The 17,732-nt window shown below is 41.3% G+C and overlaps 1 protein-coding gene across 9 annotated transcripts in view; it reads right to left on the reverse strand.

Annotated features, from left to right (window-relative positions):
• Nucleotides 1-17,732, reverse strand: part of EPS15 (epidermal growth factor receptor pathway substrate 15) — a 106,295-nt gene that overhangs the window by 27,741 nt on the left and 60,822 nt on the right. For all 9 annotated transcript variants that reach the window (XR_010589983.1, XR_010589985.1, XM_065555348.1 and 6 more), the window contains 4 exons: nt 16,350-16,422; nt 5,748-5,909; nt 4,859-5,056; nt 1,374-1,571 (listed from right to left, as the gene is read on the reverse strand). Coding sequence is in view for 7 of the 9 variants with exons in the window: in XM_065555348.1 (XP_065411420.1) it covers nt 1,374-1,571; nt 4,859-5,056; nt 5,748-5,909; nt 16,350-16,422 (631 nt within the window). In the remaining 2 variants the exon portion in view is untranslated. The remainder of the gene's footprint in view (nt 1-1,373; nt 1,572-4,858; nt 5,057-5,747; nt 5,910-16,349; nt 16,423-17,732) is intronic.

Here is a 17,732-nt window from a genome sequence, read left to right on the forward strand (position 1 = left end):
ATTCTATCTTCTAGAATATGTAAGGGTTTCTGTATCAGAGACGGAATATACTTCAATAAATGACTACGCCAACTATATAATTGTAAAACACACCTATTAAAAAGGAACAGATCTACTGAATATTGATTTTCCATATGCCAAATCGACACAAAAACATACTGTAGCCTATTCAAATACCTAAAGAGAGAACACATACCCTTATGGACCAAGAGCATCTTTATATTTTGTAACATTATGAAATGCTTAGAGAACTCTGAAGATGCAGCGAAAGCCAAGAACCCAAGAAAAAAGGCAGTTCAGTAAACAGAGCAGCTTTAGGGCCTGGCTATACTTGCAGATGTAGAGCGCTTTGAGTTAAGCCAGCCTTCGCAGAGCGCAGTAGGGAAAGCGCTGCAATCTGTCCACACTGACTGCTTCAAGCGCACTGGCATGGCCACATTTGCGGCACCTGCAGCGGCATTGGGAGTGGTGCTTTATGGGCAGCTATCCCAGCATGCAAGTGACTGCGTGATTTTAAAATGGGAGGGGTGGGATGGAGTGTGACGGAGTGTGTTGTGTGTATGTGGGGGGAGAGAGAGAGAGGGGTTTTTGGGGGGCTGAGAGCATGTCAGCGCGCTGTCTTGTAAGTTCAGACAGTAACAGACCCGTCTCCCTGCCCCTCTCTCTCTCACACACACACACACACACACACACAGCATTCCACAGTAATGGCTTGCATGCCGGCTGTCAGAAACGGGGCTTTGAAAGGGCATTTCCGCATTCCTACAGGAGTTCAAAACAAATACAAGAGTGGCCACTCCACTTAAAGGGATTATGGGACATTTCCGGAGGCCGATCAGAGCACAGTAACACAACACCTCATTCACACTGACGCCTGGGCGTTGTAGCCAAGGCGCAGCAAATGTTATTCCACTCGCCGAGGTGAAGTACCAGCAGCGCTGTAGCCGCGGAGTCGGAGCGCTCTACGTGCCTTGCCAGTGCGCCCAGGGCTCCTTTATTGCGCTGTAACTCGCAAGTGTAGCCAAGCCCTTAGACTTCAGTACTATTTCTCATTCTGTCCATGCTACCTAAGTTGTAGAAGATTGTTCTCCTTTTGCGCACAGGGAATATCAATTCAGATCACTAAATTTATGAGAGACTTGTTATGGTGACAAAGTAAACTTATTACATAGTCACTTGTCATCCAAATGAAAATTGCCTGCTCTCATGATACTCATCTTCCAACAAAATGAAATATGATCTTTGATAAAATGACTGATTTGTTGTGCTTTTTAAAAAAAAAACAAGTTCAGCTTTACTACATCCCTAACTCACTCAGATATCACTACTGTACTATATAATAACTAAGAAGGCAATCAAAACTCTTTACTCACTGGAGACTCGTGGTTTATTTGTTCGGCTTCTGCTGAACTCTCCCTTTCAGTGTTCTCATTAAGGTTAGCAGCTTCACTGCTGCTGTTGCTAAGGCTAGAATGATCTGCAGTTCCATTAACAAGTAGATTGTGTGGGTGAGAGTGCCAGTTAAATTGGTTATTTTCCAATTCTTTCAGCTCAAACAGTTTTGTTTCCATCTGCAAAGAGAAAGCATAAATACATATATTCGTATAGCAGCAGGAGAAAATAGCACATACTTTTCTGCTTACACATGGGAGAGAGAGAATGCAGTATGTACCTGAAATTACTGTTTTCTGAAAGTGAGGAATAACAGAGCCACACTCTTGGGTTTCAGCCTCAGGTGTGAGGTTCAGAACACGATTAAACAAAAAAAATTTAGAAGAGGAGAAGCCATGTGGTCTAAGAACAGAACTAGATGCTAAGAACTCAAATTTGAATTTGAATTAATGGAGATATCCTATCTCCTAGAACTGGAAGGGACCTTGAAAGGTCATCGAGTCCAGCCCCCTGCCTTCACTAGCAGGACCAAGTACTGATATTTGCCCCAGATCCCTAAGTGGCCCCTTCAAGGATTGAACTCACAACCCTGGGTTTAGTAGACCAATGCTCAAACCACTGAGCTATCCCTCCCCACTCAGATAAATCCCACTTCTAACAAGAACTTAGTCTATCAAGTTGGATAAATCACAACCCCTCTCACACCATTTCCCCACCTGGGAACCACCACCCTACCTCATAGGGATATTTTGAGGAGTAATTAACATTCGTGAAGTACTTTGAAGATATGCAGCAGTATTACCAGCAGACTCACAGATCCCATTATCCATGAGCACAGTTAAGCTGCATTAGTCCCCAACTGTTATTCTTTTGTTTTTAACGAAGTTAAGACAAAATTGCAAAGCCAACATCTAGCAGAATTCCCACTTTAAGAGAACAAAAATTACACATTAGTCATCTTCTCCAAAGGTGAGTTAATAGACATTTTTAAAGACCAAAAATCTCATGGGATGTCACCATAAGGAGATCTATATTCACATCTACCTATCTATCTGTACCATTTGTTACACTTATATGCATTACTGTAGCATCATAGCACCTCACAATCTAAAGCATTTATCTGCACAACCACCCGGTAAGGTAGGGAAGTATTATTCCATTTTACAGATGGGAACTGTGGCAGACAAACTAAGTCATTTGTCCAAGGTCACAAAGGAATCCTGTGGAGGAGTAGGAAATTCAACCAGCATCTTCTGAGTCCCAGGCAAGTACCTGAACCATTGGACAATCCTGCCACAGCCACCAATGTATTTTCTGTACATTCTTTGTAAGTGGGGGTAGAGGGGGAAATCAGGAAGACCAAAAGAAAATATGAATTCAAAAATCTGATTAAAAAAAAAAAAGATTGCTACTTATTGCAAGAAAAATACAACTAACCACTCAAAAATAAATGTGAGGGACAGATACTGTCTTAAGCGCCTCTTTGCTAATGGAAGAAAAGGAATACGCAGCTGGAGACAAAGACATTCTCTCTCAACCTGGGTTCACATACCCTGTGATGCAACAATGCCAAGTACATTTGTTTGCTACTCAGCTTCTAAACTGCATTTTTTTTTTCATAGATGCTAGGACTGGAAGGGACCTTCAGCCTATGGCTGAAATCAAGGAGTGTGGACATACTGTACATTATCTCTACAGGAAAATATACATTTTTATTACTGTATATACTCGTTCATAAGCCAAATATTTTTGGTAAAAAAAATGACACATCAAAGAGCGGGGGGTCGGCTTATAAACGGGTCTACACCAAAATTTGATGATTTTAAACTCTATGGAATCACAATTGAATATCTAATACATTGTCATTTTGTTTACCTGGAGCGTCTGCAGCCATGGAGCAGCCACTTCCCACAGCTCCCATTGGCTGGGAACGGCGAACCGTGGCCACAGGGAGCTGAGGGGCTCCATGCCTGCAGATGCTCCAGGGTAAACAAAACGTCCCAACCCGCCAGCAGCTTACCCTGACGGCCGGGAGCCAAAGTTTGCCAACCCCTGAAATACAGGGTTGGCTTATGAAAGGGTCATACAGTTTTTGCTATTTTTACCTAACCATCTTGGGGGCCATCTTATAAACGAACGGGCTAATGAACGAGTATATACAGTAATTCACATGAAGTGAGGCTTAACACCAAAAATAAAAATGTAAGCGTACAATAACGACATAGCGATGATGGCTGTAAAACTCCCAACATTAAATTGCCGGGTTAAAAACTAAATTAAGATTTTTAGGTTCAAAGCTAAAAAACCAGACTTACCCATGGAATTCAAAATAAAAAATATCTGGTTTGTATATTAGCAGAAGAGGCTGTGCCTTAACCAAGCAGGAAGAAGGACCCTGACCATAGTGCTCTCTAGCATGAAAACCAAAGCCGCATTAACAGTGGCCTCTAGAAGTGCACCTCATCTTTCTAGTCAAATGAGAAGTATCCTGCTAAAAACTGGTAAGGCATTCAGAGAGAAAGAAAAACAGCAAAAAACAAAGATGCATATTAGCTACACTGATGTCCAGGAGTAGCACTGGGAAACAGAGTCAACCACTAGCAAAAATAAAGTTGAGTGTGGGTGTGGGGGGAAGCAGAGAAATAAAAGGGGTTTCAGACCTACAGTATAACCAGAGGGGCACTAATGCAACTCAGTGATTGCAAATGGAAGCTACAATGCTCTTTTTAAACAGAACACTGAATAAATATTATACATATGGAGCACGTGTGTGTAGTGGCTAGTGCACCAGTTTACCACCTCTGGATAACTAGTCTCAAACACAAATGAAAATACATTCGATGGTTCTCAATTTAATCCCATTTATGCAATCATAGAAGAATATGACTAGAAGGGACCCCAAATTCAGTGCCCTGCACTCAAGGCAGGATTAAGTATTATCTAGACCATCCCTCACAGGTTTTTGTCTAACCTGCTCTTAATCTCCAATGACAATGCTCCAAATCACAACACCAACATAAACCTTTGAAGTTTCTACTCAAGATGTGTCAATGACCAGAATAGCAAAGGCTGTCCTGGGTCAGGGCTGGAGTACAAAGCTTAGATAGCAGCACTGACTTGAGCCAAGTATAGTGTGGGCAGCTGCTAGTTCCTCACTTTCAAGAAATTTTCTTATAAAATTATTATTTTATTAAGTAAAATGTACATTGTAATATAAATGAGGCCCCTGTATCATCCAAAACATAAGCTCATTGACCTTGGAGACTTTAATAATAGAAATACCATAGCTCACATAGCATCATCTGATAATTAGTATCAGACTACAGTAATATTAACCAGTTAGCAGGAAACAAAATTTGTATAAGGAAGCAAAAGAAAAATGAGCAAAGTAAAGGGGAAAAAACCCAAAAGGGGTGTCTTCTTATGATATATTAAGATTTGTTGATACTTTTCCACAATGCCTTACTGAATTGATTTCCTGTTGTGTATCCTGCAGATGCTGCTGAAGAGGTCCCAGCTGTGCTTTCCCTGACTCTACGCATTGCGCTAGCTCAGCGCTTTCTTGCTGCAGGCGACTTAGCTCCTCTTGAGCTTTGGTCAGTTCCTCCTCATATGTTGAGATCTTCGATTCCTGACTCATTTCTTCAGCCTTCAGTGAGGCAATCTGCAGAATGAAGGAACACTTCATTAATTAAAACCAAATCCAATTCAAATAGGATATGTTTATCAGAAGCTACTTTCAAATACCAAAAAATAATCAGGAAAAATCCCAGCTGCAATTAATGTATGTTTCCCACTGGAGATTTAAAGCCATATCGACGCTAATATTAAACCAGAGGTAGCCAAAAGTGGGTTTAAATATCATCATGGCTAACAGGGTTTTAGCATGGTTTCCTTGACAAACATGGACAGATTTTTATATTGCTAACACTGTTAGGATGCTATACCTAGAGGGGATAGTTTAGATTCTCGCTATAGATTATCTGGAGTTAATAGCCTATACTACAGTTTACAGAAAAAGCATCTGTCTACATTGCTCAGTGAAAGTGTCAGAATGCTGCTAGCTACAACTGTAGTTAGCACAAGGATAGTCAGCATGTTTTCAACCCTAGCATGGGCAGGACCTATATGCAACAGGGAATCACTGCACTGCATGATGTTTTCCCCACTTATTGCTCCTCACCCAGCCCTAAGTATCTCACTGTTTTCTCCTACTCAAACTATGCTCCTCTCCCAAACACAATCCCTCATTAAAAGGGCTATTTTCTTCCAGTGGAGGGCTGGAGCAGACTCCCATCAATAAGGGTCTCAATTGAAAAGAGGGACTACTATGCATATAAACTACCAGAACATACCAAATGGGCCTCTTCAGCACATTTCTGCCTGATATCATTAAGTTGCTCTTCTAACTTGGCTTTTTGCTCATCAAGGCCATTAAGGATTTCCTGTGCTTCCTGTTTCTGAGCTTGCAGCTTCTGTAGATTACTGCTCTCCCTCTTCACTTCACATTGAAGATCCTGCAGAGAAACATTTTTGTCAGTTTCTTTCCCTTGGCCACTGAAAAGTAGTTACTGCATTCCTCTCACTGCAGAGTCAAAATGCTGTTCACTTTTTAAAAACTTGAAAAAAAATCAAGGCAGAGATTCCAAAATTATAGCCCCAACTGAAATATAGTAAACCACTTCTAGAGTAATTTCATAATTTTTTAAAGAATTACTATTTTCTATCTTCAAGGCAGTTTCACAAAATAAATGAATCCGCAGCATTTTAGTAAGGTAATGTCCAGATCCGGCAACAAAGATTAACAGGTTTATCCAAAAAACAGTTGGGATCAGAATTTAAAATCTAGAGCCCTCCTCTGCTCATACCACTAGATTACATCCATCTGTTACTTTAATTATATTCTAATATACTAATTCGTTTAATTTCTTGGTAATAATGGAAATCTTACCAGATCAATAAGTGATCATTTCAGTTTACAGAAAGCAAGAGTTAGCATATTTAATATTAATATTCTATAGAGGCATACCTATAGAGTCTTGCTTTTGCAGGACACCAGGCAATTGGTCAGGCTTTGAGAAATGTCCTGCTGTCCTGTGTTGCTTCATGATGGTTCTGTATTTACTCCTCACCCATCTGCAACCTGCACGTGGATCATGTGATGCAGAGCCCAAGCAGCTGAGCCCATCTCCTCTACTGGGCTGGCCCAGCACACTGCTCTCCGCAGGTCGGGTTGAGCATGGGTTGCAGTGATGGATTCCACATCTGTCCTTGTTCCCCTGACTTTCACTGCACTCTCCCAACAACTCCCAGAGCTGCTGGTTTCCTCCTTTTGACACTCCTGCCCATCCATCGTTGGCCAGCCCAGCCCCGTACTACGATTGCCTACACCAGTGGTTTTCAAACTGCGGGTCGTGACCCAGTAGTGGGTCGCGGAATGTAAGGCACTGGTCAGCACTGCTGACCGGGACATTGAAAGTCCTGTCGGTAGTGCTGCCCGGCTAAGGTAGGCTAGTCTCTACCTGAAACGGCCAGCAGCAGGTCCGGCTCCTAGGTGGGGAGCTCACGGGCCTCCATATGCTGCCCCCACCCCAAGCACTTGTTCCCAGCCAATGGGAGCTCAAGGGGCAGTCCCTGCAGGCAAGAGCCGCAAGGAGCCACCTGCCCGCCTCCGCCTAGGAGCCAGACCTGCTGCTGGCCGCTGATGGGGTGCAGCGCAGTCCATGGTGCCAGGACAGGCAGGAAGCCTGCCTTAGCACCCCTGCTGCACGGCTGACCGGGAGCCGCCCAAGGTAAGCCTGTACTCCAACCCTGCGCCCCAATCCCCTGCCCCAGCCCTGAGCCTTCCCCCAAACCCGGAGCCCCTTGCTGCACCCCAAGCCCCTCATCCCCGGCCCTACCCCAGAGTGTGCACCTCTAGCCCAAAGCCCTGACCCCCCTTCCACACCCAGCCCCCCTGCCCCAGCCCAGAGCTCTGTCCCACAACCTGAACCTTTCATTACCGGCCCCACCACCCAGCCCTCACTCCTGCACCCCAACCCTCTGTTCCAGCCCTGAGCCCCTTCCACACCCCAAACTCCTCATCCCCAGCTCCATTGGGTCACGGGCATCAACAAATTTGTTCAGCTGAGTTGCCAGGAAAAAAAAAAAAGTTTGAAAACCACTGGCCTACACAACAGACTCCTGACTAAGGGGAGGGTGGGATAAACAGTCCCAGAGAAAGGGAAGGGCTGGGGCTGCCTGAAATCAACCTGCTTAAAGTAATATTGTGAAGGCTAGAAAATCAGGGGTAAATGAAGGGAGAAAGGAACTGGGGACATTTAGGGTGTAATGGGGAGAAGCTTGAAAATGTCATTTTTAGTGATGTTGGGAAATTACTCAGAATTGCCGTAAACTGACTTCCAAATTTTGTCTGGTCAAAATTAGCTTATGATTAATAGAACTAAAAAACAAAACCCTGTTTGGTTTTGCAAGGAAAAGTGCTTTTATCTCTGAGATCAATCCCACATCCAAGCTTTTAAAAATGAAGAAATTTACCTCTGAGTTACAATGTGTGAGAAGACCCATGAACCTACACAGAGCCCAGCCTGCTATATATGAAATTCCGAGAACTGCCTTCTACATAGATCTTACCCTTTTCTACTACTGCATTTACAGGTAACACTAACTTTCATTCCATAAACACTAGACTGGTAAATATGCTGCATTTTTAAGGGTATTGATCTGCTGTATAAGATCTAGTATCCAATATGCTTTTGGAGGACTCTCTCTTTTAGAAGCAGCTTATTAGTACTTTAAGTAAAAAAGTCAGTCATTTCTCCAAGAAATTTACAAATGTTACTTCTACCTTAAATCTACTCCTCACCTTTTTGTATGTTACATTTATGGATTTTTCTAATTTATATTTTATTATGTATCTAATAGGTATGTCTGTGGTGCCCACCACTGTAATTTCTGTGCACCTCACAAAAAGAAGAAAGTTACCCTTGCTGCCCGTGAGTGGCAGAGGAGTGCCATCTCAAAGTTACAGGTGAGGAAATCAGGGCAGAAAGGATGAGTGACTTGCCCAGCATTATATGAATGGCAGAACCAAAACTAGAACCAGATCTCAAGATTCCCATTACAGTGCCTTAAGAAGGCTATCTTTTCCTATGACAAATGACCACAATTTAAATCCCTCCATAAAAATACTAGTTCTGATCAGTAATTATTATTTATACTGCAGTAACATCTAGAGACCTCAATCAAAGATCAGGACCTTATTGTGCTATGTGCTGTACAAACACGCAATTTAAAAAAAAAAAAGGTAGGCCTACCCCAAAATTAATTATTTAAGTTTACCTATTAAAATGAGCACTTCGTGTGCAACAGTAATCTCAGTTCACTGCCCAGTTAACTCTCATCAGATGGCCGTGTACTGTAGGCATGAGAGGAGAGCAGAGCCTACAAGTGGGAGTTGAAGGAAGATCTGGTGATCGCTCTAAATTTTGATGGGAAAGCTTTTCTTGCTCGAAAAGAGGTGGATTGGAAAAAAATGCAAATGTGCTTCATCAAGCAGACAATCTAGGCTTGCATTTTTGGAAGAGCAAAGGTAAAGGTTGGTGGCTCAATAAAATGATAGATCTGATAAGAGGGGCTAAATGGTGAAATACCATAAAAACAAAGGTGTTTTATGCAGAGGAGAAGGAAGTAGAGTGATACAAATATGGGGGGGGGATGTGATCAGGGTTAGGTGTCAGGAAGATGATTAAACAATCCTGAGATTGCGCCTTCATCTGCTCAAGTAACTGTTTGAACTCTAACTCTATGCTCTTGTCTGCCTAATTTACTGTAAACGGAACACACATTTTAACAGCAAACTGGATTAGTGAATCTTTCTGTTTTCATTCACGTGTTAGGTAATTCAAACCAATTTGCCAACATCTCCCTCTTGCTAATTAGCTGAACTCCTTTGACTGAAGGGCCAGGTTCCTTTCAGTAACTGACTCCACAAGCCCAGACATAACATTTTCTTCCTGAGCTGCAGATGAGTAGCTTTGTGGGGGTTTTTTAGATTTAGATTTATAGCCATTTCTAATTTCCATAAGACTCATTCTTACTAGCAAGAACCACATGGAGAGCTGCGAGCTGATTCTTCCTTGCCCCCAGACTTAGAATGCTGCGGCAAGCTTTAGTCTAATTCCTGGACCCAGGCTGAGAGGCTCCTCTCTGAACCCCTGCCTCATATCCTTGCCCCCCACCCACTGTGCTTCTCAGAGACTCACCAAAATGCTAGAAACTGGCCAATCCTGCAGTTGTAAAACCTCAGAGTTAGCTAGTGTCTTAAAAACAGCTAGCACAACGCTGTTCCCAGTGCGGAGCTGAGCCAAAAAGTTATACTTTGCTATAGTAGTCCTTTCCTCACCTGGATGTCCATTATGCTCTAGACATCCCACAAACCAATGCTTTAGTTTATTACACACACACCTCTTACTCCTGAGGGCATTCTGCACCAAAAATTTAAGAATTCTGCAAGGTTTGTCAATAAAAAAAATGCAGAGGCTCCAGCATGGCAGTGGGGAGCACAGGCCACTGGCTGCACGAAGGTGGGAGATCACCCTGCAGCTCCCACACCACCAGGACACAGACTCAGTGGCGAGACTGCACCGGACCCTGACACAGCACAAGGCCTGGAAACATCCTGGGGCCCTGCCCCTCTGCACCAGGTGTGGGGCAGGCAGGCTCAACCAGGTGGGATCCAAGTGTGGAGGGGTTCAATGTGGGGGGAATCCAGGTATGGGGTGACAGGATTCTGTATGGGACAATCTGGGTGTAGGCAGATCACTCGGGGAGGTCTAGGTGTTAGGGGACTCTGCATGGGGTTCCAGGTGGAAGTGGTTGGGGCTCAGCAGAGTGGTCTGGGTGCTGGGGGAGTGGGGCTTGGTGGGATGGGAGTCTGGGTGCAGCTAATTGGGGGTCAGTGGCATGGGGTCTGGATGTGGGGGCTCAGAGAGGTGGGGCTTGTCAGGGTCAGGGTTTGAGTGCAGGGAGCTCAGTGGGGGGTGGTTTGGGTACAGGGGTCCAGAGGCAGGGGACTCAAGATGCAGGGGTTGAGTTTCGGTGGCTTTGGAGCAATGGGGGCAGGAAGCAGGGGAGGATGCTGAGCATCCTGCAGCTGGGGGAAGTTTCTGGGGGTGGGTCTGACACAGACACAGCCACTCCTTGCAGGGGAGGAGGAAGTCCCCATCCTCTCCTGCTTCCAGCCCAGCCAGGACTAGCAGCCAATCCCAGCTCAGGGAGGAGCCACTGGCTGGAGTGTCCCAGCCCTGCAGTGATTTACCTCTCCGCAGGCTGCTCTGGGTGCCTGAAACAATGTACCTGCGCAGCTAGGGAGTGGTGCGTCACTGCTCTTGCAGCTTTCCTTTGCTTCCCTGTCAAAGTCATTTTTCTGCGGGGAAGCAAAGAAATCTGCATGGGACATGAATTCTTCACATGTGGCGCAGAACTCCTCCACGAGTAACCTCTGAAACAATGCCTTTGCTTAGATGCAACAAAAATTAGCACATAGTTGCACAGAATGTAAACTCACAGTGCTTGCTCTGAACAATTACTGATCAAGGACTAATAATATGTATGGCTCTAAATAAATGAAATGTAAGCATTAACATTTTAATTTCTAATGTGACAAAGAAAAATGTTTATTTAAAACTAGAGCAGAATTCCCAGTCCCTTCAAAAAAGGGACATCACCAATTCACATATTACTACATGCTTTTTAATAATCTTAATAGCAACAGTTCTATGTTAGTCACTTATTATCAGCTACAAATATACTTAAAAATTAACTTTTCCATATTTTCATCTGTTTTGCAGGAACAAACCAAAAAAACAGTCCGACTTACATGTACAGAGTTCAGAGTCACACCAGTATGATGCATAGTTAATGCAATGTTTATACAAAGATGTAATTATGCATTTTTACAATATTTGAAACAACTTTTATTTTTGTAACTCCTAGCTCAGAGACTGAATGAAGAGAACAGATGCCTAGTTTGTTGCATCAGATGGTGCAGTGACAAGTTCTCCTAGCAACTGATACCTAATGTCTTGTGATCTCAGAATCAAGATGGAAAATCTCTTGGCCATTATCTATCAGAACCACTAGATAGGCCCCCTGGAGCCTATCCCTCAAGCGTGCATGAACACAAGCATCAGGAACTTGTCTCCTCAGTGCAAAAAATCAGCACTTTCCAAACCTCCCGACCCAACAAGACATATGGCTTTACTGAGTGATCTGTTAGCTCCAGAAAGTGAATCAGCACAGTACCAATTTTCATGAGCTGGAATGCATTAAGGGCATAGGAAGGAAACAGAAAAGTAGAACAGCCAGCCAGAGAAGGCATAAAAGAGGGAAAAGAACAAATGAAGGAAGATGACGAGACGTAGACAAATGAATAGAAGAGCAAGATGTAAATAGAGTTCAGCAGTACCATTTGAGTAATATAAATTTTTTTTGATTTCTTCAAATTCTGTTTAAAGTGTGGTTCACGTCTCACATTGATTACTGGAGCTTTCCATTGTTGTTTGTTTCTTCTCTACTTAACATCCTCCTCCTCTGCCCCAAATTCTGCACTGGTTTCCTGTCTTACTTCAAATTCAAACTCCTTATCCTCTCCTACAACACCAGACTCATTTACTTACTAATGCCTGTCACTCCTGCTTATTCCAATCTTCTCTCTCTTTTCCTAGGATAGGCTTTATGCCTTCAATCATGTTGCCCCATGTTAGGAATACACTTCCCTACCCTCATCCACAGAGCTTCCTCTCAACAATCCATCATCTCCCTTTCTCATCAATAATTCCCACAGGCTTACTGTCCTGAACTGTGATCGTATTTGAACTGTAACAGCTTCAGGACAGGGCATTGGTCTTAACTCTTTGTAAAGAGCCATGTAGATTTATAGCACTATATACACTTTTAATACAGATGATTAAAAAAAAAACAGAACTACCACCATATACTTCTCCTCTAGCGTTAAAAGGAGAAGCCAAGACAGAAGGTCATCAGAAATTACACCTTTCCTCACATTTAAAAAACTAAGGGAGTACAGTACTAAAAAAAGCAATAGTGTGAAAGTTCTGGAAATGGAAATCCAGAGAAGTATTCAAGGTATGGGCAGTGAAATGAAATCTTGTACAGACATTCTATAGATTTCACTGCATTATTCCACAGGAAATGGCCTCTCTTTGAATGATAAAAGGCATGGTACACTCAGGACTGGCCTTTGGGGTACACAGGAAGGATATACCCATTTTGGAAACTAACTGTCATGGCCCTTTTTTCCTTAAATATATAAGATTAGTCATTTTTGTTCCTGAAAAATCTTAAAAACAAACTGATTGCTGCTTCTGGAAGTCTGACTCAGTTTTTTCCTAACAGTCAGTCTTCCCTCACAACAGCCCAGGGCTGGCACTAAGGGGTGTGTGAAGTCCAGAAGTCAGGGATCTCTCCATTTTGAAAGGAAACCCTGGAGGCTGTGTAGCTGCCCAGAATGCTGGTGATAGTATTAGGGCCAAACACAAGTTGTGTCTCAGCCAACTAAATTGGCTCCTCTATTGAGAAGCCAATGTGGAATCTGGCCATGGAAATGGTGGTTAGTGTAGTGAAGAGCAGTGTAGTCTAGCACAGTGGTTCTCAAACTTGACTGCACTACGACCTTCTGACAACAAAAATTACTACATGATCCCGGGCGGGAGAGGGCCCGAGCCCCGTCACCATGGGTGGGGTTGAGGGGGCCAGAGCCCTGCCGTCCCAGACTCAAGTCCTCAGGCTTTCGCTACAGCCCCAGGCAGCGGAGCTCAGGCTTCGGCTTCAGCGTTGGCCCCAGCGAGTCTAACGCTGGCCCTGGCGATCCTAAAATGGAGTCACAACTCACTTTGGGGTCCCGACCCACAGTCTGAGAACCGCTGGTCTAGCAGACTAAACTTGGAACTTCTTCTATTCCCATCTCTGACACAGATCCTTTGGTCTGACAAATCATATAGACTTTTAGCACTGCAACTGTTTCCCTTGTCAGCCCTGCTATACCAAGCTGTTGGCTTGTCTTAATTCAGGCCCCAATCCTACAGGCATTTACACATACTTAAATCAATTGCCTAGCCACATGTGCATATAGTGAAGCACATGCATAAGTGTGTACAAGGTCAGGACATTAGTTTGTAAGTTTCACGGCAGGGACGGTCTCTTACTATGTGTTTGTACATTATCCAGTGCAATGCGGCTCTGATTCAAATTGAAGCCTTAGGGTGCTACAATATTTTCTCTCGTGTAAAATAGCAACAGTGCTACTTACCTCCTTACAGTGTGTTGTGACAATTAGTTCATTTTTAGAGCACTAATTATTGTCATACACAGAACAAATTAGAGAGGATTGCAGAGAGAAGGAGGGATAGAAATGAAAATGCAGTAAGTAGAGGGGAAGAACAGTAAAGCAAGGGATGAGACAACAAGGAAGATCAAAAATATTAATATGAAGAAAAATTAGATGAAAGGGTGCTGCTTTTTAAAGAAAAGAAGACAAGTGGAAGGAAGAATGAAAAAGAAGATAAGTCAAAATAAGAGATGGAAGACGATTAAGGGAGGATAAAAAAATGGAAACAGAAAAGATAGCTTTTAGTTGCTGTATTCAGTATATGCAATTTTCTCCTATTTAACTATCCTGACAAACATCCCATATATTTGTTTGTTTGGGAGAAGTGGATAGTTATTCTACCCACATATATTAATACTTCTGACTATGCTGGATTCTACAGATAATTAATCTGTCAAATTCAGGCAAATCAGAAAAAGAAAGGCATAACAAGAAGCAATGGCTGGAAGTTTAATATATAGAAATTCAAATTAGAAATCTGGCATATTTATTTATTTTATTTAAACAATGAGGGTGATTAACCACTGGAACAAACTACCAAGAGAAGTGGTGGATCCTCCATCTTTTGAGGTCTTCAAATAAAATCTGGAATCCTTTCTGGAAAATATGCTTTAAATCAAACATGTTTCTAGGCTCAATGCAGGAGTAACTGGGTTAAAAATTCTATGGCCTGTATTATACAGGCGGTCAGATTAGATGATCTAATGGACCCTTTTGGCCTTTCAATATAGCTCTTCATATTTTTAAATTGCTGCACTTCAGCAAAACTTTGTTTTTACTGATACTTTATCTAAAATTTCATTCCCATTATTGTTGTTTAGCATCTTTTTATATACATCAAAAAAATGGATTTCTACTGCAGAACAGTATTTCCCAAATCTTCTCCACAACTCATTTGGCCAAAGCACAAACCGGGGATGTTTGTGAGATAACAATTTGTCACCACAGAAATAATTTTGGTGGCACAAACACTGGAGAGTGATATTACAAAATGAGTCAGGTGGAAGACAGATTAGAAAGTAAAAAGCTCTGGTACACAGTCAAATATCTTGGTAAACAGCAACACAGGAGCCAAAACACAAGACAGGCATGACAATTTGAATTTGTTACCTTCGTTGTATGTAGCTCTAGAAACACTGGCACACAAACTTTACCAAAACCCAGATACCAGTTCAACAGCACTGAAATTCATATCACAGTCACAACGTGTCACAATATCTATGGCTGCCTCTGATCAGAGGAGGAACAACGAATAAGCCACCATGCAGGCCCACTTGATCTTTACATTGACAGAACCTCAAAGCCGTTGCTTGCAGTATGACTGCTTTAGACAATGTCAGTTATTACATTTGTCTTGCATTACCTCTTGACCTCAAATACTAAATGCACATAATACACTTAAGAAAACAGAATATCACACTACTAAACAGGAATTAACAGATCAAAAAGTTTTAATTTAGCACTATTTACCTCCTTTTCAAACAATGCCAGGAATTCAATTGTCAGCAAACACACACACATAAACCATGAGATTCCAGCAGACACCATACAAAATTATTCCTGATGTGTCTCAAACATGAATATTCATGATAGGTTTTACTAGATTATTAAAATTTGATTCCATTCACGTGAGTAGTCAGATTTAATTAACATATTTGGTATAGCAAACTTCTGTTTGACATCTTGTTGCATATTCATTTGGCTGTCATTGTTACTGACATGCCAGGATCTGATTATCTCCAGAAAGGTCATGCAATTAATTACCACCCAGTCACAAGGAGTATAACATAAAATAGGTAAGCAAAAATTCATAAAACTGTTGTGAGGAAGACACGCCACATTTTACTTCAGTTCAGAAAATGTAAGAAAATTTCCATTATTTATTCTCTAACAAATGTAAACTAAGCTTTTACTGTCCATTGGTAATCCAAAAAGTATTTAGATAATCAGGAGTCATGTTGCAGTAAAATTCTGATTTTTAAATGCAGCAACTCAAGCTGCTTTTGTAACTTATCACTTAATTGAAAGATAGCTTTGCAGCATTGAATACAGGGCTTGGCTGACTATAAGCACCTTAAACCCTGACATTTAACTGCCTAGATTACGTCTTTATTCAAAGGAAACAGCAACAACATTTGAATATGTTGATCCTATGGAAAGATTATCATAATCCTTTTAAAGTAAAACTATTTAAAAAGATATTTAGACTTTAAAAAATTCACCATGGAGCAACAAATAATCTCCCAACTAGGGATTTACTGTGACTGTCATGTAGTGGTACCATATGGTACAAATCCATTTAATTTGACCAGTTTATTAGTCTTAATTTGCATGGCATTGAAATATCTTCACTGGTTTGTGAAATGCATATATTCATTCTCTCTCTCACACACATTTTTCTTTTTAAGGTAATCTATTTCTCAGCCAACACCAAGTAAACGGTACATGATTTGGTTTAAAGACTCAATCATTATATTTCTATAAGAATGAACAAACACATGCACCAAAAATCAGAAGTGAAATATGAGAAATTCTACAGCCCATTTACCTGGACCTCGCTTGTCCTCAGTTTGATAGTATCTTCTTTCTCCTTCAGTTCCTGTTCCACATTATTCTTTTCCCTAGAAGACCAACAAAATATGCAAGAATACTTAAGAACATCAGTTACAGCAGGTACAGTTATCCAGCCCCCTAATCCTGTCTCTCTTTTTAAATACATAGTGAAACATTAAATAAAGAAAAAAAATTAGGGTGTCTCCGTTCCTTAAATTATTTACAAAGCAAATAATATTGCCCAGCATAAAAAAGCCTTCTCATTGAAGAGGGGTTAGGTGAAAAGAACAGCTCAAAAAGGGAAAGGGGGGGGGGGGAGAAAATCAATGAAATACTGTCTTCAGTGATCTCACTGTTGCCATGGAGCAATTGTCTAATGAAGACTGCTGGGAAAAGTGGGAGGGATTGCATCAGCTTCCATATATTTAACCCTTGGAAACACAGGTAAAACAACTGGGAAACAATTCACAGTACCAGGGAACCAAGTCATTAGCTAGTAAGTTTAGCTGTACTCCAACAGTTTTTGGTACCATTTATAGAGAAGTTTAGAGACAAAGCAAAAATGCTAGTTTGACTTTAACCAGATGAACCCAGAGACCCCATATACAGATATGTGCTGTGTCACATCAAATCTGCTTCTATAGAAATATATTCAAGATTAAGTAACAATGATTACTGATGGCTGGATAATGATCACTGATAAATTCCTAGCTATCATTGATAAGGATAGTAATAGAAAAAAACCCAAGTCAGACAAAAGATTTCCTTTTTAAACATATAAGCAAGTGTTTATTTCTGAGCAAAAAATGCTCCCTTTGTTTGTGGCTGTACAATGACATCCCAGGCTTAACAAAGCAGATTTTGTTAAAGTTGTGTACAAGTTGAGTTATTTCCTCAATAGATCAATTTATTTTTACTCTATGGATTTTTTCTTTTTACATTTGTTTATTCTAGAACACATATACAAACAGAAGAAAAACAGAAGCTTACCTTTCACTCCATCTCCCTACACTTATTTTTTAATCACAGAGACAACACTGGAGTAGACCTGCACAATTATTATTTATTAGGGCTGTTAAGCGATTAAAAAATTAAGCACAATTAATCACTGTTAAACAATAAACATTTATTTAAATAATTATAGATGTTTCCTACATTTTCAAATATATTGATTTCCATTACAACACAGAATACAAAGTGCACACTGCTCACTTTATATTTATTTTCATTACAAATATCTGCACTCTAAAGAACAAAAGAAATAGTATTTTTCAATTCACTTAAGTACTGTAGTGCAATCTTTTTATCATGAAAGTTGAACTTACAAATGTAGAATTATGTACAAAATAACTGCATTCAAAAATAAAACCCATGTAAA

This window comes from Chrysemys picta, chromosome 8 (genome assembly GCF_011386835.1).
Source record: "Chrysemys picta bellii isolate R12L10 chromosome 8, ASM1138683v2, whole genome shotgun sequence".
NCBI lineage: Eukaryota > Metazoa > Chordata > Testudines > Emydidae > Chrysemys > Chrysemys picta.